The following is a 21,370-nucleotide window of genomic DNA, read 5'->3' as shown; positions in this document are numbered from 1 at the left end:
ACTCAGGCTAGCCTCAAACTCCCAGCCTTCTCTCTGCCACGCCCTCCTGAGTACTAGGTTTGCAGACATGCACCACCATGCCCAGGGTTCCATGCAATTGTTAAGGCTTGAAATACTGATATTGTTGGCATAATACTTTGAATTCAATCAGTATGTAGTCCCCCAGACTATCCTTTTTACTCACCTGTGTTCTCCTTCATTCCTATCTCCCTTTGTTCATTTTAATCTCTAAATTCAAGCATTTCTCTGTGCTCTAAACATAGAAACATTCCCACCCCACCCCTCCCCCCCCCACACACGCATTGATATGGAGAGAGCCCTCAAAAGATGGCATATCTTTCTGTGAAGGAAGAGTTAGTGGCCTAAATGGCCCTCCTCCACATCCGCCCAGCTGGAAGATCTCGACACCCTACAGGAAGAGCCTTTCTGGGCCCATTACATCACAGATTTCAGTACGAAGGTTAGGAAACGAGAAAGCATTGGGTGCATTCATGGTCAGTAGGTTAGGTTTACAACTGTTTAGTGTTTGTTCTTACAGGTTGCTGCTTAGTTTGTGCCGTTTGACACTTTGATTCAGTTTCCCCCAGGTTTTTACTGTCATTTCTCCCTAAGGTTTTATTGAAAATAATAATAATAAGCCTATGGAAAAGTTGAAAGCATCATCTCATATTTTTCATTAGCTTATCTTCTGATTATCGAAGATGCCACCATTAGGGGAACCTAGGTTTCTGGAAACCCAACTCTCTATACTGTTTCTCCAATTTCTGTGTAACAATCTAAAGTCATTTCAAAATGATTTTCTTCTTGGATCTGGGAGATGGCTCCTTACATCACAGTGCTTGCACACAGCATGAAACCCTGAGTTTGGATCCAAAGCATAAAAGCTGGGGTAGCGGCAGACCAGGAGTGTGATCCCAGCACTGGGGTAGCGGCAGGATAGGAGTGTGATCCCAGCACTGGGGTAGCGGCAGGGCAGGAGTGTGATCCCAGCACTGGGGTTTATTGGCCAGTCAGCCTAGCCAGACTAGCTCCAGGTTCATCGTCTCAAAAACTAACATGGAAACTGACTGAGGAAGACCCCCGTGTTACCTTAGCCTCCATGCATGCATACATGACATGTCTACACACACAATGTGAGCTCACACATTTTTCTTAAAGTACTAGTTTTTCTGTGTTCCTTTACCACATTTTCTTTCCTCCTGAACTGAGGACTAAAGCCAGGGCCTTGTGCTTGCTAGGCAAACACCGAGATAAACTCCTACTTAGCACATTTTGTAGAGCTCCTATGTCCTGTCAGATACAGTTATTGGCTCTAAGAATATGCTAGTGACCAAACTGACCAAAATATCCTGCTCCCATGGACCTTGCATTTCACCAGAGGGGACCAGAAAGTTAGTATTTGTCTGTCATATTAGGTAGTGTAGCTGTGAGGGAGAGCATGCAGAGGTGAATAGCAAGAATGTAGAGAGGTATTGAGATTTGCATGTGATGACCATGATAAGCCAATGCTTTAATGAAAAAGGGACAGTTTAGGAATGAGTTGAAGGAAATGAAGATTAAACTATGCAGGCATCTAGATACAAGGCCTTCATAGACTTTGCTTTTTCCTGAAATTAATAACAAAGGACCTGAAGAAGCTGTGGGCTTGCAGTGTTTCAGGAATGGCGATGAGGCTTGTGTGGTGGGTGGTGACGGCCAGCAGGTGGGATATGGGAGGCGCACTGGGGAACTGTCTGAATTGTGAGCCAGGCCTTCAGTCTGGACGTCATATTTTTATGGACAGCATATGGATGAACTCAAGTTATGTGGTGAAGCCATCAGTGGAGTGAGAATAGAGAAATGCCTGTGCACCTGGAGTACCTTACATTTCAAACTGGGAGATCTGACAATCAGTTGGAGAAACAGAAATGAAAGCTTCCTTCTTTGAGGATTAAGTCCTGTGTTAGCGTGTGAAATTCTCCATATACTGACTCATATGTGTTTTTAAATATATCTTCATACTTTTTTCCTTTTGGTTCTGCTCTCTTTCTCTCTCTTTTTTTTTCCTCTATGTCTCCCTCTCTCTATGTCTCTTTTGCTGAGTGTGTGTGTGCGCAGGGAATAAACCCAAGGCCTTACAGATGCTGGGCACATGCGTTCCATTCCTCATCCTCCATTCCTGGAAGCACTTTTCTCCTATTGCACATGTCTGACTTACTTCTTTATTTCAAACTTTAAGATTCAGCTCACCTATAACTTCCTCCGATGTCTACCAGATGACTTAGTTCCCTCTGCTGTGTCCCTTACCCCATTCCCCACATAGAGCAAGTGTCATGCAGTCCACCTCATTGCCTTGTTCCTGTCGTTGCATGTGAACTTGGGCTCATCATCTGGGTCTAAATCGCTTATTTATATATCTCTGCAGCTGGTTACTGTACAGCACTTGGGGATCTGTGTTTCACTCATGGCTTAATGTCTCACACAAAATACTTAATACTTGGTTGGAACTTAAATAATATTTAGTCAATAAATTTGAAAACTAAAACCAATAAGCTAGCCAAAATAGAGAAGAAGCTTCTATAAGAGGATCAGCCTTTGTGACTGTGTTTAAAGCTGATTGTAGAGCAGGGTTTTGTGAGAGATGACGTCTGGGCTTCAGAGGAAGTGAGAAGCGTGCCGGGAGGCCAGTGCTCACCATCAGTCCTAGGAACAGAGGACTCTCTAGATGCAGTGGCTGGAGTCGTTTCTTTTCCTGTACTTTTTATTGAAAAACTGTCTTGTAAACATAGATTGTTTCACCAGGCAGGTAGAAGCAAATAGAGTGGATTCATTATTTGAAAATTTATTTGTATAACATTTTTGGAATATTTGATTGCCTTGTCTTTTTTAAAAAAAAAAAAATTACCCCAACCTGTCTGTCAGGTGTTGGAATTCCTCAGCTTCATAGGGATGTGAATACGCAGACAGTTTCAAAATCAAGATTTCCATACTGGGTTCTCACCTTCCCATGAGTCACAGAGCTGTTGCTTAACCTCCCAGAAGCACGGCTGGGCAGTAGAAGGGTGGAGGCTGACTGAAAACCCAAAAGATTTGAAGGAATTTAAGGAGTAGAATCTAAAAAAGGTGTTAGTAGGAGTGAGGTTTCTTGGTTTATAAGCATACTAAATGAACGCATGAGAATTGAGTCACACTTTTAAATATTTTGTAAATTTTGCTCAGTATTAAAACATTTTTTCTTTGGCATAACCATGTATATTTTCAAGGAGGCACAAATACGCCCTCTTTGTTTTCAGTGGGTCCAGATGAACTCCGTGTCAAATGCAAGCGACACTTGGCCACTCAGAGGAAAGTGTTGAAAGGAGAGAGCTCTAGTCCTCTTCTGCTGGGCATTGGCCTCTATGTAGTAGTCTTTATTTTCAAAGTGTGCTAAGATCCGACTAAAGTTCACGTTAGAAATATATTTTCACTTTCTCAAATGAAGCTTTAGACATGTGTTTCTAATAATTCACTGAAAATATGCTGAATTGTATATTTTTAAAGAGAATCTGTTTTGAAAAAAATTCCAAAATATTTGTTTGAACAGGCACTCAACATCTCGATGAAAACGGTCGGAAAAGAAAAACTTTCAAAGTCATTCTGTTCTCAGAGTACCCGAGCCAACTAAACTGGTACAGTTAACGCTTCAGTCAGAGGCAGGAGCCAAGAAATCTAGCACATTCCAGACTGCTTTTCAGCAGGCCTTCAATCCAACTCCGTGGCTGATATTAATGCCATTGAATTTCAGAGTAAAAAAGCTACAAGAATAATATCTATAGCTATTTTTACCAATGTTAGACCTTTTTAGTAGCCTAAGTATCTGCCTTAAGTTAGCATTCTTGAATTTTATTAGCACTTATTCTGCAGGACTGTCCTGTGGAGTATGAGCTTCCCAATGTAGCATCACCCAGGTGTGTGTGTGTGTCTGAGAGAGGGGGGGGGGTGGGGGGGGAGAGAGAGAGTTAAAGAAGTCGATGCTGAACGTCTTTCTCCGTTGCGCTCTGCCTTATCTTTGGAGACAAGGTTTCTCATTGAACCTGGAGCTCATCAGTTTTCCTAGATTGACTAGCCAATGAGCTCCAGTGATTCACCTGTTTCTACCTCAACCCCCACCCCCAGAACTGGGCTTAAATATGTGTGCCTCTGTGCTTGTCTGTGCGCTGGAGATCTAAATTCAGTTCCTCATGCTTACTCAGCAAGCGCTTTATTCACTGAACCATTGCCCTAGCCCCAGATATCTATAGTTTTATTTTACATTGCCCTTTAAGTATCACTGAAGGTCACAGTGGAAAGAGAAATAATATATATCACATCATAACACTTTTGAGAGAGTGGTGGTTATATTGGGCTATAGTAGGCAAATGTATAAGTAGGGATTGTTTGTTTAGCCTCTTACCTGTTTATTCTCACTATATCCCCTTAAAATTTATTGATAGCACTTAATGCCTTTGCCAGTATGTTTGATATATAATATGTCATGTTGATCTGTCTGCCCATGTATTTGCTTTTATAAATGCTCTAGTTACTATCCATTAAATTGACTAGTTGATACCTTTATTTGGATGTTGTTATGGAGAATAAATAACAAGTGACTCAAAGGTTCTGCATGTCAGTTAGAAACAGAAAACTAAACGCAACACCTACCATATCACAGGGTTTGTTAGAAAAATAGCAGAAATAAAAGTTTCATTCACTGGATTTTCAGTCGCACCCCACAAGGTTACATCAGCAGTTTCCCAAGTCGCTCACCAACCCCAGTGTCATAAGCTTCTCTCAGAACTGGGAGTTCAAAGGAGCCTGTGAGACCAGGGTTGCCTCTTGGCAACTTGGGGTTCGGTTTTCATTATTCTTGCCAGTGTGTCATGTGAAAGAGCAGCAGCCACAGTTCAGGACATGGTGTTACTTCCACCGCGGAGGGTCTGAGAATTGGCGGGGGAACGCAGCGCTCCATGCAGTTCTGCCTTGTCTTGCCATGGACTGTTTATTACTGAAAACCTAGAAGGCAAGTGAGGGAGTTTCAGAAAGACACGATGGGGCTGACTGGAGATGCTGACTGAAAGCCAGAAACTGCAGTTCATCGGGACATAGTCGGGGAGGATACAAACACGTACAAAATAGGTATCAGAGTATGTTAGCAAGATCCAGGAAAAGGAGGTGAGGCAGACTCTGGTGCTGTGATGCGCCTTTGAGCCACTTTGGAAGGTCACACAGAGAGAGGTTGGCTAGGACAGGAGCTGAGAAGCAGGAATTTTGTTTGTCAAAGGAAGTAACTTTGGCTTATAGAGGGAGCAGAGACTCTTCAGTAAAGGGGCATTTTTGTCTGCAATTTCTCTGATTGAGTGCCAGAAGTATTTTAAAAAGACAAATCAAAGCTGTTTCTATCTAAGTTACACTGTGGGAGACCAACAGCTGATACGTTTTGTTTTTCTTTGCTATATTTCTCCTTAATGATTCTTAAGTTTTTTTCTGTTCTCTCGACTCTGTTGCTAAATCCCTTAAGAATCAAGAGTGTTTAAAGTAAAAGCATTATGAGACAAACGCTGTATTCTGTGGGTAGGATAATACTTCTTTTGTGACATTCTCTTTTTCCCACCAAAAGTGAGAACTGAATGCCTTGCCTTTGTGCATCCCATTTCAAATGGAGGACAAGAAGTTATTCTCTGCAATGGCTGACTTCCAGAATTTTTGCCTGAATGTTTTTTGTCAAGTATATATTCCCTTCTTTAGGCCTTTCTATATAGAGCCTACAAACATCGTCAATGTGAATGATGTCATTCAGAGGGTTAGTGACCATGCCTCTGCTATGAACAAGCGGATACATTACTACAGCCGGCTCACCACTCCTGCAGACAAGGCACTGGTAAGAGGCAAAGCTCTGCTGCTTGTCCAAAGTTGAGTTGAAGTGAACAGTAAACACCAAAGCCCAGGGCAACTCCCAGGGGTTGAACTTTTCGCTGGGGGTATTCCAAAGATAGCATCGTGCAAAGTCTAAGTAGTAGTTAATCTGTGTTTCAGGCTCCTTCGTGCTGCTTATCTACCCTGGCATAGACGTGTTTGAAACTCTCTGTTGATAATAGCTAGGAGCGTTTTTTCTTTGTTTTTAATTTCTGCTTATATCAGATGCCAAGAGCTCTGAGGAAGATAAATTTCTTTTGAAACAGCTGCTTATATCATTGACTAAAAACATGAGATTTGGCTAGTCTGTTTGGTTTCTAAGTTTGAAGCTACAAGGAAAAATATTTACATACATTTTCTATAGGAGTTAGAAACAAATCTGCTCATATATATACCCGATAGTTTTCTGGTTAGCATCTTTTTTCACAAATAAAAACTTAGCCTATGCAGACCACATGCTATTACAGGTCATTGTTTTGTCTTATAAACATTGAAAACAATTCTTAGGAAAGGGCTGTAAGTACAATAATGGTAATTTGCATTAGGGGCCATAGCTTATAGAGTCATGGTTGTCGGAAGTCTGTCTTATTATTTTAGAATTTAAAAATATGTAATTAATCTGTTGCTTATAACAGTGATCAGATGTGAGATACTGAGAAATTTAAAAGCTTAAAAAATATGGTAAAAGTCAATCATATCAAAAATGAAGAAAACAATTGGCCTCTAGCCTTCACTAAATGTCTACCAAGGGCAAGGAGTGGGTACCACCTGACCATGGCCTTTGATTTAACCCCCACAATGGCTATGTGAAGTCAGCATTAAGATCTTGTCTTTTGTTTGTTTGGCTAGCATCTCACCAAGTCCAGGCTGACCTCCAACTCTACATATCTGAGAGTGACCTTGAACTCCTTTCCTTCTCTCTTTGTTTTCCAGCCATGAACTACCACACCTGGCTCTAAAATCTCAAAAAGACTTCTGAAATGTTATGTGCAGAATAATTTTTTACAATTTTTATTTTTTTATTCCCCCTCTGCCCGCCCAGGACTTTACAGTGGCGTCCATTATAGAATTACCTAAATCTGTATGGGATTTGAGGTTATGGTCTGACAGTCTCTCCAAATGCTTTTCTCTTCGACTCAGACTTCAGAGATATCATCTAGGGCTGAGTGAATATCACTTGCCTGGAAATTAAGTCAATGCTACGCTTCGTAACCCTTTGTTAACTGACACTGAGGTGACTTTAGTACATCTAAATGGTCACCAAAGTTAATGTGATCGATCCATTTCTAATGAATTTGTATAAATAAGCATTCATTTTCTGAAAATCCCAAAGTCATTTTCCCTAAAAGTATTTTTTGGAGAAGAACAATAAATCATTGTTACCAAATGTTCATAGAGTAAAACCTTTTCATTTATGAAAAAAAAATCCCATTATTGTTACTCTAAACTGGAGAGGGGAGAAAGTTTTCTGCCAGCCTCTCCTAGATCCTTGCTAATAAACACACACACACACACACACACATACATACATACATACACAGATCAGCATCCTCAGTGTCACTGAGAGCTTACTAAAAAGATATCCATTGTGTGGGGCTTAGTCAGAGCCAGTGAAGCATAGTCCGTATGTCAGCAAGATCCTTGTGTGTGTCCTAGGAACATTCAGATGACAATACCATCCTAGACCACTGCCACAGTGAGATCCAGCCCTCCGTTTTCCCATGCCTCCTAAGAACACTCTATCTTACACGTCTTCCCATGCATAACCCAGACCCAGAGACTAAGCCCAGGGCACAGGTTTAGGTGAGGTGGACATGGAGTAGGTTTTTCCTTCCCTTTTGTGTACATCAGTGTGAGCACACAACCAGAACTTTCTACCTATTGTTGAACCGTGCTCCTTATAAGTTTTGGGTTTACTTGTTTTTCCCACCCATTTGCTTTGTGAGCTCTAGCGTTTTTCCTTCTTGATATGGCATAGTATTGCGCTTTATTTTCCTTTTTACTCATAGCAGAAGACAAGCTAATCTAGATCTTAGAGGAATGTAGGTGAGGAGAAGGAAAAGAGCAGTTTTCACATGTACGTCTGCCTGTGTCTCTAGGAACTAGTTGTTTCTGAAGCCACCCCATGCATAGCATTCAGGATATTCTTTCCTACAGAGACAGCCCTATCTCGCTGCATTGAAAGAGAAGGATATGACATTGTGTGCTGATAATCTGTGTATGCCCTTTCTTCCTACTAAGGCTGATACTCCATCTCTTCCTTGAAGTCTTCCCCCGCTATTTCAGTTGTCATAGTTTATCCAGTGAGATAGTACAGCACAGAGTTGAACACTTCATTTTGTCATGCCTTCCAGTCTTGTCCAGTTGCTTCACATTTTAGACATATTTCTAAGTATCATGGGTATTGAACACTCGGCATCCTTGATTAAGGAATTAAAAGTTATTTTTTTCAAATATAGTGGTAGATCTAAAGGAGCAAGAATGTATATCATCAAAGTACTTTTCACATTCACAAGAAAGAAGGAAGCAAAGAACAAAATGAAAGAAATCTCCACAGAGGAACCCATCCTTCAGTGAGGAGCTTTTTAAGTAGTGTTACTTAACTCTGAGGTGAAGGTGGTTTTAGAAGAAACAGACAGGAATCTCAGACTAAGGAATTAAGGAGCCAATGGAGAGTAAGTAAAGAAATAGTACAGAGACTAATTTTTAAATGCTTTGAGTAAAAGAAACAGGTAAAAAAGTAACTTAATGAATGGCAAAACAAGGCTTTTAGGAGCTGAGGACACTGAAGTGTGCAAGCAAAAGGGAAGGAGGCGACAGAGAAGCAGCAGGTGTAGCAAGGAAGCCCGAAGGGATGCACCTACACACTTACTTTTCCCACTACTCCCACCTTCCTGTTCTGGAGGGGAAACCCACCCTGTTTTCTGATGAAATGGGAGGGTTTTTATAATCCCAACACTCACGTATCAAAAACAGGAGAGGAGGATCACACATTTTAGACAGGGAGCGAGGGCAAAGGCCCAGATGTGCAATAGCCAAGCATCTCCCTGGCATCTGCCTAAGAGCAGCCCATCAGCCAGAGCCTCCCAGCTGTTTCAGTTAAGCATAAATCCTAGAAGTGTGTCTAGTCCATTTCTTTGATCAGTAGAATGCATCCTTTTTATACATTTACTGATTCTGATGTTTCTCTTTTCTTTTCCCCAAGATTGCTCCAGACCACGTAGTCCCAGCTCCAGAGGAATACTATGTGTACAGTCCATTGGGCTCTGCCTATAAACTCCAGAGTTACACTGAAGGCTATGGTAAAAACACCAGCTTAGTAACGATGTGAGTACAACTACTTCTTGGAGCATGAATTAACTTGTATATGAATGAAAATAACTGGTTAATTAGTTCTGACTTAATTAAAATGTTTGAGAAGCCCACCTTCATGTTTTATTGCTATTATTCTTTCAGTTTTATGATCTGGAATACCATGATGGGAACATCTATACTAAGTATTCCTTGGGGCATAAAACAGGTAATATGATTTTACATTTTAATCTGAAAATTTTTTAAGATTTATTATTTTTTTATTGTGTATATGTGTGAGTCTGTGTGTGGGTATGTGCATATAACTGTCTGTGTCAATGGAGGTCAGTGGTGTTGGATCCCCCTATAGCTGGAGTTACAGACAGTTGTAAGCCACTCAGCGTGGGTGCTGGGAACCAGGCTCCAGTGCCCTGAAAGGCTGGTTTGCATCCTTAACTGCTGAGCCATCTCTCCAACCCCTGAAATTTTTTCTATATATGTAATCCAGACACTTAGACCAAGGCAACAGGATCATGAGTTTAAGACCAGTTTGGGCTACATAGCAAATTTTAAGCCATCCTATTTTTATTCCATATTGTTTCCAAAATAGATAAATAACTTAATTAAATAATAACTTAGACATTTTTTACTTTATATTTTGTTTGGAACTGGGAATATAGCTCAGTGATAACGTGCTTTCCTAGCGTACATGAGGTGCTGTGTTCAAATACTAACACTATAAAAAAAATGACCACTATATTTGAAGTTTCATTATTTATATAAAATTTTCTATGAAAAGCAGATGTTCTTTTCATTTCTCCATTATCATAACTGTTTAGGGTAACAATGTAATTGCATATGAAGTTTTCTTACATAATGAAAGGAACCTAACTTTTCCCAAAGGCTGGATTTACTACTGGAATGTGTGTCATCGTGCTGATGGGCCTTCTGACACTTTATTGCTGCTATAGAGTGGTGAAATCACGGAGTATGATATGTAAGTAACAGTACGTTGCCCCATGAATCAACAAGCTTTCCTGTCGAGGCAGGTCCCACTGTGTATATTCTGTGTGTGTAGCTGTCTCCTTTCACTTTCTATCTCTGTGTGTGTACATGTGCCACAATGCCCACATGGAGCTTAAAGGACAGCTTGAAGGTGTCAGTTTTCTTCTCCCACCATGAATTCTCTGGGATTGAACTCAGAGTTTGGTTGGCGGCAGCTCCCTAACCTCCGGAGCCATCTTGCTGGCCCCAGCTGTCTTTACTCTTGTGATTCATAGTTTTCTGCTGACCAGTCTGTTCATGAATCTCTGGCTCCCTCTGAAATTCAGAACTGGGAGTTCTTTGGAGAATAAACTAATGCTGATGTCCTTGTAAGAATAATGAAGACGTTGCTTACAAAAATGATTACATGTTTGTGTTCTTGAGTGCGTATGGGCATCGGGAAAGTACTTGGTGGAGGCAGTTTTCTCTCCTTCCACCATGGGGTCCTGAAGATGAAACTCAGGTTCTCAAGCTTGGTGCTCGTGCCTCTCCCTCTTCTTGGCCCCAAAATGTTATGTACACACACACACACACACACACACACACATTTGTTTTTGTTTTTCAAGACAGGGTTTCTCTGTAGCTTTGGAGCCTGTCCTGGAACTAGCTCTTGTAGACCAGGCTGGCCTCGAACTCACAGAGATCCGCCTGCCTCTGCCTCCCGAGTGTTGGGATTAAAGGTGTGTGCCACCAACGCCCAGCCAAAAAAAATGTTATATTTTTAAAATAAAGCATTTGTCAGAATTATTAAGAACTCTATGGCTCTTACAAATTATTGTTTACTTGTTTTGACCTATTCATAGCAGACTGAAGTATCAGCAGAAAAATATGAAAGTATAAACAATTCTTAATACTCATCTGTATAAATTCTGGATCAGAGAATTAGGAGGATAATCTTTTTGTTGTTTTTAAGCTTGAAGCGGGGTCTGGTTGGATTGCTAGGACTGGGTGCAGTCTTGAGGACAAATGATCTGTCATCCAGTCCGCCCTCCTTCATTCTCCTGAGCTGCCAGGACAGTACATGCTGCTACACAGAAACACCTTTTTAATCGTTTTCACAGACTTTAAACTGAGTATGGTGCATGCCTATAATCTCAGAATCTGGGAGTCAGTGGCAGGAGAATCAGAAGTCCCAGGTTATCCTCAGCTACGTTAGGAGTTCAAGGCCAGACTAGACTACGTGAGACTCTGCCTCAAAAAAAAAAAAAAAAGGCAAAACATAAACACTTTTAGGGCTTGGCAGACATGTATTTTTCATTCAGTCTCATTAGCATGTTCAAACCAACCTCTGGTTTGCCTTAGTCACTTGAGGAGTATTGTTTAAAATCTTGTTTAAAAGCCATTCAAGTTCCAAGTTGAGTTTGTTTAGCCTTGGTTTCTGCGGTTTCGGGTCTGACTGAAATGGGAAGAGCTCTTTATACACATGCAGTAAGTATGGATCTTACATCAGCCTGTCTGTGCAGAGGGACATGGCCTCCCCTGCGCTCCTGCTGACTGTCGTGGGGAAGGCCTGTCTGGGTAAGGCCTGTGTTTCTTCAATGCTCTCATTTAAAAGGGTGACCTTGGATCAATTCATTTTACAAAGTCAGCCAAACCCTAAAGCAAAGCCTAACAGGACGAAAGAAAGAAAGAAAAGAAAGGAAGAAAGAAAGGAAGGAAGGAAGGAAGGAAGGAGAGAGAGAGAGAGAGAGAGAGAAAGAAAGGAAACAGTTATAACCATTATTTGACAGAATCAGTGATGTACAAAAATCTGTGTTTAAAATAGGGTTTGTTCCAATGAGACAAGATGGATAGTCTATTAAGAAACCCGACACTATTCACTACACTAACAAGATCAAATCCATGGTTGCATCAATAGATACACCCCCAAAAGGCATTTAATGGAGTTCAGCATCTTTTTCTTAGTAAAGCTCTAAGGAAAATACTACTTTTAAAAAATTAAAGACTGTTTATCCCCAAGCCAGAACCAACAGCATTCTATAGTGATAAAATCTGTAAAGCTGTAAACTCTAACGGTCTTAGATAAAATTTAGCAGAACACAATTGATGGGAGAAAAATACAAACGACCTGAACACAAGAACTAAATCTGCACAAGTTAAAAAAAAAAAATGTCGTGAGGTTTCAAAGATTCACGATTGTAAACCATAAAAAATCAACTCTATAAATTCAATCCCATTTCAAACAGAGTCAAGAAAATTAGAAAAAAAAACAGTGGTATGGAAGAATCAGACTTACCAGGTATTAAAACAAACTATAAAGCCATTATTATAAAGCAGAAAGCTACTGTCTTAGAATTAGGAAGAAAATAGAGCAGAAGGGCCGCAGAAACGACTAAGTGACTCAAATCACTGGTTCCCTGCACCTATATGGCATCTCATAACTGTCTGTAACTCTAGTTCTTGGGGAATCAAATGCCCTCTTCTAGCCTCAGGCACCCGGTACACACATGTAACACAGACAAAAAAAAATTTATCTTCATAAAAACTAGACTGGAAAAGGAAACGTAAATTTCAGGTTTATGAGCTTAGTATATCCTGTTTGGTATCTGTTAAACTAAGCATCAATTGGGAGGGAACCCTTGTATAAAAATATATTCCAGATGATATTCAGACTAAAATGTGGGAAAAAAAATCAAGCCTTAAGAGGTCCTGCACATAAACTAGTGATTGAGATTTTCCTGATCAATATGGAAGATGAACATGGCGAACAATGAGGGCTGATGAGATGCAAAGGACAATGGCATGGGGTTTTGATCCTGCTGAATGTGCTGGCTTTGTGGGAGCATAGCCAGTTTGGATGTTCACCTTCCTAGATAAGGACGGAAGGGGGAGGACCTAGGACTTATCACAGGGCAGAAAACCCTGAGGGCTCTTTGGACTGGAGAGGGAGGGGGAAAGGAGTGGGGGGAGGGGGAGGAGGGTGGGAGGAGGGGGAGGGAAAAGGGAGGCTGGGAGGAGGTGGAAACTTGTTTTTTTTTTTCTCCTTTTCTCAATAAAATAAAAATAAAAAAAAAACTTTAAAAGGAATATATCACAAAGTTCTAGGGCATTACCAGAAATCATCCTGGTAGGTAGTCAAGAGGACATTTGAAAAAGCCACATGCTCCAAGGTGGAGTCCACCCCGAAGTAATCCATAGAGAAACAAATCCATGAATATCACATATAAAAGTTACAGCGACACTCTCCCCCCCACACATTAGTGATGTGATTGCTAATCAAGGAGATGGCTACCACCCATCATTCATGAAGAACTTCTCTGTGCTGGGGCTATAAATAAGCTTGTTATCTATCCTTCAAAGTTCATTCTTAATTGGACGTTCATAGACTAGAATGTCTTTCCTTTCTTTGTAGTTGTTTCTTTTTATTCTAGCACCCCAATGTCTGTACAAATGCTATTAGACTAGAAAATACACATTGGACAAGATTTGAGGGCCATAATACACACAGCAAGACAGACAGACAATCACACTGTATACCCCCTCAGGAAACTAGTTGCGTATTTGGCACAATGGCCAATTTTTGTTTGTCTTTTTAAGAGCGCTCTTACTCTGTTGCCCAGGCTGTTTTCAAACCGGTAGGTTCCATTGCTCCCTCCACCTCACACTCACAGACTCACGGGTTCCCCACCTCCGACTCCAGAGAAGCAGGGAGTAGGCGCACCTACTGCTACCACAGCTGAAGTGGCTTTTCATGAGCTCTCGTTGTTTCTAAAATTCTCTTTCCACTTACATTAATTTATGTGTGTGGGCATATGAGTGCCTCAGCGTGTGGAGATCAGAGAAGAGCTTTGGGAGCTGGTTCTTGGCTTCCATCTTGTGGATCCGAGGATTGACTCAGCAGCAACACCTTCACTTAGCTGAGCCATCTGCTCATCCCAATCAGTGGTGGTTGGTTATTTAGTTGCAAACCACCATGCTCAGTGTGGGCTTCACTGCTGCTTTCTGCCCTGTACTGGCTGCTGTATTTTACTTGATGCTTATAGAACTTGCTCCTGCTTGGTCACCAGACAGCAATTAACTTAAAGCAGTACAGACCATGGAGTCGTAGAGAAAGGGACTATAATTTGATGGCAGTTAAAATAATCTTACATTGTATCTATCTCTATTCTTATTCTGTACCAAAATATTGAGACAAATTACTATTACAATAACTCAACCATAGAAAAGCAAATTATTTTTGTGTTCTTTTTATACAAATGTCTTTGTGTTTTTATATAAATTCTTTTTTTTTATTGCGAAAAGAAGAAAAAAAAACATAAACAAAAAACAAGTTTCCACCTCCTCCCAGCCTCCCATTTCCCTTCCCCTCCTCCCAGAATTCTCCCCCTCCTCCCACCCTTCTCCCCCTCCTCCCACCCTTCTCCCCCTCTCCCCACTCCTCTCCCCCTCCCTCTCCAGTCCACAGAGCAGTCCTGGTTCCCTGCCCTGTGTTAAGTCCTAGGTCCTCCCCCCTCCGTCCATATCTAGGAAGGTGAACATCCAAACTGGCTAGGCTCCCACAAAGCCAGCACATTAAGTAGGATCAAAACCCCCTGCCATTGTCCTTGGTGTCTCATCAGCCCACATTGTTCGCCATGTTCAGAGAGTCCGGTTTTATCCCATGCTTTTTTGGTCACAGTCCAGCTGGCCTTGGTGAGCTCCCCGTAGATCCGCTCCACTGTCTCAGTGGGTGGATGCACGCCTCGTGGTCCCGAATTCTTTGCTCATGTTCTCCCTCCTTCTGCTCCTCCTTGGGACCTTGGGAGCTCAGTCCAGTGCTCCTGTGTGGGTCTCTGTCTCTATCTCTATCCATCACCAGATGAAGATTCTATGATGATATGCAAGATATTCGTCAGTATTGCTCTAGGATAGGGTCATTTCAGGTTCCCAATCCTCAGCTGCCCAAGGAACTAACTGGGAACCTCATCTTGGGCACTAGGGAGCCCCTCTAGGGTCAAGTCTCTTGCCCACCCTAAAGTGGCTCCCTTAACTAAGAATTGTGGTTCCGTGCTCCCCTATCCACCTTTCCTTTATCCCAATTCTCATGTTTCCCAGGTCCCCCCTCCTTCCCTTCTACCTTTTCTCTCCCCATCTCCCCTTACCCCCATCCCCCCCCCCCCCCGATCCCATTTTCTCCCCAGAAATTTGGTCTACTTCCCTTAGCCAAGAGGACAACTATATGTTTTTCTTTGGGTTCACCTTCTTCCTTTGCTTCTTTAGGTTCACCTATTGTTTATATAAATTCTTATCATTTAGTATGTTTTATTAGAATCTTGTCTCCCACTTCATCCCTTTTTTAAAGGGAACTTTATCGGTGCAGTCACCATTATTATCTTTGGTGTTTGTTTGTTTGGTTGGTTGGTTGGTTGAATGACTGTGCATTGTGCGTTGTGGCTCTATTGTATTTGATTAATGATTGTGTACTGTAACACATTTATGACCTCCTCTGTTGTTTGCTATTCTAATACTCTTCTAAATATAATTTGTACGTATTTTGTTGATTTTTAAAAATTCTTTAAATTTTGGCTCCTAAGGGGAAAAAAAGTGTGGGCTGGAGATGCAGCTCAGTTGCAGAGCACAGACTTGACATGTGTAGAGCTACATGGGTTGAAGTCCCAGTTCAAAAAGACAAAAGGAAGAAAAGGCAACTGTTAAGTTAAAGTTTGTTTCTAAGAGCTGAGCTAATTCCCAGCAGCAACAGCTGTCCGTTAGTGGTAGGCTTTGAAGCCTGCCGCTATTTCCTGTGTTCCCTGTTCTATTGTGTCTCTTACGCTCACAAAGCAGTGTGATTTTCTTTAGCTGTATCATGTTTGTACTCTTTTTTCCATCCAAGTTCCTTAGTGCTTTTACAGTTCTGCTAAGTATGTTATATGATATCGCAGTTGGTTTTATCTGTAATTTCTCGTGAATTTCTTTCTCAGTATTTGGCTTTCATAAGCCTATCTATCTTCCCTACTGCACTTCTGTTTCTTGTTGAGTTCATAGAAGGATAACCTTTCATATTAGATTTCTGTATTATCTTCTTACTTTAACTTGTTAGTCTCTTGTTGTTCCATCTTGCTCTGTGTGTGTTGTTCAGGCTGGTCACAAACTCACTGTGTAGCCCAGGCTGGCCTTGAGTTCACATACCCCTGACTTAAGATCTGGAATCACAGGGACATTCTTCTATGCCTAGCTATGCTTAGCTTTACTTTTAAATTCTTAACTTGGTTACCTAAAGTTTAAATTGACTTGTAGCATAAACTGTGACTCAAGACAACTTCCTTCATGTTGTTAAGTGGTGTTTTAAATGCATTAACAGAATGACTTATGCCTACAATCCCAGAAATCTGAGGATTGCTGTAAATTTAGGTTAACCTGGGCTGTGCAGCAAGACAGCATCTCAAAAAAATTAAAGAGAGTATTCTGTTTTTTATTAATTGGTTTTCCTACTCCTGGTTACCACATGTTTTTTTTTTTAGTTATAAAAGTTATGATGCTATCTATACTTCTCAGATTATATTATCTCATTGATCAGATTTGTTTTGTTTTATAACATTTTAATTGCTAGTTTTTCCATAATCTGTTCTTGTATTTGTTGGTAAAGTAGCCATAATCTTTTGCTAAATATTTTGAATTAGTTGGGGGAATACAAATTATAAATGTAGCGTATGCTACATTTAGTCTTATTCTTTCTCTTCTGTTTTTATTCAGGTACATCGGACACAACTACCTGGGAATATCCAGATGTCTGCAAACATTATTTTGGCTCCTTTGGGCAATGGTCAAGTCTCCTTTTTTCCTTAGTCTCTCTCATTGGAGCAATGATAGTTTATTGGGTACTTATGTCTAATTTTCTTTTTAATACTGGAAAGTTTATTTTCAGTAAGTATCGATATATTCTTTAACAAAGTTACCCTCAAATATCATTGTAATATTTTAGTTCTAGCCTTGCATTTTTATATGTAAAGTATATATAATCCCGGGTAATGCGCTTGATTCAGCTTTTCTATACTTTAAGATGTCAAATATCATATGTATAAGCATTAATTTTTTTACATTACATTAGAATAAGACTATATATATATATATATTGTTTGTTTTTGTTTTGTTTTTCTTTGCTTTGAATCAAGGTCCTTGAGTCTTTTATATACATTTTAGAATCAACTAACTTGTCAAATTCTAGAGCAATATAATTAGATTTTGAATGAAGTTGCATTGAATTTTTCAGTCAACATACCATAATTATTACTATTAGGCTATTGGCTTAGGATTAATAAGAATTGCATTAGACTTATTGTTGTGGAAAAAAAAACTGTACCAGGATATTGAGCTTTTCTATCCACGATCATAGCATAGTTTAAGTTTCTGTTTAATGTCTCTTAAATTTTTCTTGGTAAAAGTATTATCTACTTGTGAACACTTTTCTTGATACCTTAATTTGGTTTTGTAAATGTATTTTCAATTTAATATACAATACATACTTTTTGTTATTTAAAAATTTAAACATGTAGAAAATAAACAGAACAACATAAGGAATCCATGTTGGGTGGTGGTGGCGCACACCTTAAATCCCAGCATTCAGAACGCAGAGACAGAGATCTCTGAGTTTGAGGCCCGCCTGGTCTACAGAGTGAGTTCCAAGAGAGCCAGGACTGTTACACAGAGATACCCTGTCTTGAAAAAACAGCAACAAAAAACAAAACAAAAAAAAAACCAACTAAGGAAACAGAATCCACATGTTCCTGTCACTTAGCCTTATCAGCTGTCAACATTGTACTGGTCTAGAATAGTCTATAACAGGATTTTCTAACTCTCCCACTTTAAGAAAAATTAATACTCCTTGGGAACACTTTTTAGTCATTTTATTCTAACTGTCCCTCCAATGAAGTTTTAATACCACAGAAATCCCTTTTACAAAGTGTTTATCTACCTGTACATGTTTTTAAAAAGTTTTTTTCTCCCCTCAGGAATGAATTTTTCTTCTTAGTAATATCACATTCATTGAGAAACCACGGGCTATGCTGTGTCCCTCACTACTCTAATTCAAATATTGTTATAGCTATAATTTTTTTTTGTATAAAGCATGACCCTGTCTCAAAACAAACAGACCGACCACACTGTTTACCCATCCTCATACTCACATGCATACTGAGGCACTGACGGCACACGCCTTCATCTTTTGTACTTCCTTCCATCTAACTCAGCAGTTCTGGGAGTGATGACTACTATACAGCTGTAGCTTTGTAAGAGTATGTACTGTTCCTTATGAAAATGTTAAGTGATTTTCCAAATAGGCTTGGCCATGTACAGCTGTTGAGAACTTTACATAAAATATAGCTGTGCTGCTATAAATTAATTTAAATATAGGGGAAAATTCTATCTATCTTCTTTGCAGACTTTTTAAGTACCATTAATTCTATCTTTCAAGTAGCTTCCTTTTTAAGCCCTGGATTTTGTAAATGCTTCCATATGGGCCTATGAAGTAAATAACATTATCATTCCAGTAGGCAAAGAAAACTAAAAATGAAACTATGTAACTAAGAAATAGTTTGGGGTCAGTATACTCAACAATATTATATACAGTAAATAACCGTTTTTATGAACAGAAGACCTTAGGTGGTGATGGGACCTGACATGGTTCATTCATTGTGTAACTATCTTTGTCTTTTAGATTTCATTCATCACATTAATGACACTGACACTATACTGAGAACCAATGACAGCAACCCTGGTAAGTAGTGTGGAATTCAGTTTGTTTCCTTGTCCCCAATCCTGCTCCCAAAACTATTTGAAAATAGAATGCATAACTCCAAGTTAGGTAAATGATTGGGGAAAAATTGTTGCTATACAATTATTGGTGGTAGGTTTCAAAATAGATTTATTTTTAAAATAAATGCTTGAGTGTGATTTGGCGGTAGTGCATCTGCATGGCATGTGGGAAGCTCTGGGTTCGAGCCTTGGCACCATAAAGGAATAAGACTAAAAAGAGCATGGAAATACGCCCGTGAGATGCTCAGAGGGTGACAGGCCAACAGCCTGAGCTTGACCCCCGGACCCCAGGGCTGAAGGAGGAATTGCTCGACTGTGGCCTGTAAATGCATAACAGACAAGTTACAAATAAACAAATGCTAAAAGAGAAGAAGAGGCGAAGACAGAGAGAGGACAATCTCTTTCTCCAGACTCCCAGTTCTCAGAGGTTAACAGACTCTTAGGCTGCCTGAAGTGGGGTAACTGAATCATTTTGGATTGTTAAACTCAAAATTCTTCAGTTTTTCACTGGTGATCGGGGATTTCTGCTTTGAATTCCCTAACACATAGATTTTTTTTTCTTATTAAAAAAGAAAAAAAGGGGGTCAGTGAAATGGCTCAATAAGCAAAGGCGTTTTACCAGCACACCTGATGACCTGGGTTCAGTCCCAAGACCTACATGGTAGAAGGAGCGAACGGACTCTGACATGCTGTCCTCTGACCTCTGCACATGTGCCATGATGAACACACACACACAAATAATAAAGCTAATCAAATTTTTAAGAGAAAAAGCCTGTTATTTGGCCTTTGTATGGTCATTACTACCATACAAAGATATGATATGGTAGTGACTATACCTGCATGGAACGTCTCATATTACTGAGGTGACCATAAGCCCAATATTTCCTGTCCAACCATCGGGCCAAGGAACATTTTATGGGACTTTATGGGATCTTTCTCTTGTTCCTAATACAAGGGTATGCTACCTCAAAAGTGTTTTTTTCTTATTCCCTTTCACTGTTTATATTCAGGTGAAAGATTCCTAAGGCTCCTCTATAACCCTTTCCAGAAGTTGGTGTAACAGCTGAGCAGGCGCAGCCTTGGACACAGTGACTCTCTGGCCTGGGTCGTCCGATCTCTGACGTGGCGTTTGTTTGCCTTTGCAGTGATTTGTCCAAGCGCTGGGAGCAGTGGCCATCCTGACAACAGCTCCATGGCTTTCTACAATGACACACAAGTCCAGCAGTTTGAGAAGTGGTGGAATAAGTCCAAGACAGTGCCGTTCTACCTCATAGGGCTCCTCCTGCCACTGCTCAATTTCAAGTCTCCTTCGTTTTTTTCCAAATTTAACATCCTAGGTAAGATACTACTTTGTGGGACTTCAGCAGTGTGAATGGGGAGAGAGTCGCCTCCCCAGCTATTCAGATCTACTTAGTTTGTTCATTCATGTGATACTTTGATTTTGCTTTTCTATAAAGTTTGGGCACAGAAAAATGGACACGACCGTTTCAGGTGCCTTTTGCCATTTCAGGGTTGGTTTTCTTGATATGAATTACTCGGTTTCCCATTCTAACCTTCTTGAATAACTCACTTCCCGTGCAAGTACAGCTAGAGGAAATAGACTGAGGAGGAGACATCAAAATGGCTACTATAGGAATCCTTAGTTTTAAAGTGTGAAAACATAGGAACTTCCTGTGTTCTATTTATGAGTGTTACATAGCGAGGCCTGGTAACACAACCACTAATCGTAAGCACCTGGAAGACAAAGGCAGGAACTGGAGTTCAAGGTCATCCCTGGCTACTGAGATTAAGGGGGTAGAGGGTAACTGCACAGAATTGTCATCTAACTTTAAACCTAAGATATCATTTTACCACTGCTTTCTGGGCAGCCTGCTCTACTGCTGAGCCCCACTCCAGCCCTAGGTTGGCTTCTTATTCTGCGTTTGTGCCCTTCCTGAGTTTTTGTTTCCTAGCACAGTGGCCTCCAAAAGGAATAGACCTCTGTGCATGTCTCCTGTCTTGCAGAAATCTCCAAAGGAATATTTTGACCCTACTTAATGACGAAAAGACCTTCAGTGGAAGCCCAGATCTGGTTAACTAAAGGAAATCTGGAGATAGCACTTACAGAGACTTGTTGGACTCAGTCTGTAGGATTTTACCTCCCCTCTGAAGCTCTCCAGTAGGCAGCTGCAGTGCACAATAATCAGATTCTCCATCATATCAAGGAACTAGGAGGAACAACATCAAAATGTAGCCAGGTTCCCAAGAGATGAAAGGAAGGGGTAAAGATAGGTCTCTCCAGCCTGTTTCCCTCAGAGCAGGACACTGTACGGCAGCATGAACACGGAGAGAACGAGCTGTTACATAAGCTTGGCGTCCTGTCTTCATCTTTCTGAATCAGCTAATCTCTAAACCC

General features: G+C 40.5%; 1 protein-coding gene across 1 annotated transcript in view; it reads left to right on the top strand.

Moving 5' to 3' along the window:
* Slc38a9 (solute carrier family 38 member 9) overlaps nt 1-21,370 on the top strand; it is a 78,905-nt gene that overhangs the window by 26,435 nt on the left and 31,100 nt on the right. The window contains exons 3-9 of the mRNA XM_041663432.1: nt 5,743-5,875; nt 9,116-9,237; nt 9,367-9,430; nt 10,105-10,198; nt 16,918-17,088; nt 18,878-18,937; nt 20,121-20,312. Coding sequence (XP_041519366.1) covers nt 5,743-5,875; nt 9,116-9,237; nt 9,367-9,430; nt 10,105-10,198; nt 16,918-17,088; nt 18,878-18,937; nt 20,121-20,312 — 836 coding nt within the window. The remainder of the gene's footprint in view (nt 1-5,742; nt 5,876-9,115; nt 9,238-9,366; nt 9,431-10,104; nt 10,199-16,917; nt 17,089-18,877; nt 18,938-20,120; nt 20,313-21,370) is intronic.

Source organism: Microtus oregoni, unplaced genomic scaffold (assembly GCF_018167655.1).
Source record: "Microtus oregoni isolate MIOR12 unplaced genomic scaffold, Mior012 000014F_ref0000157, whole genome shotgun sequence".
NCBI classification, from domain to species: Eukaryota; Metazoa; Chordata; class Mammalia; order Rodentia; family Cricetidae; genus Microtus; species Microtus oregoni.
The sequence above is the reverse complement of the archived record's forward strand: the minus strand, read 5'-3'. Positions and strand labels throughout refer to the sequence as shown.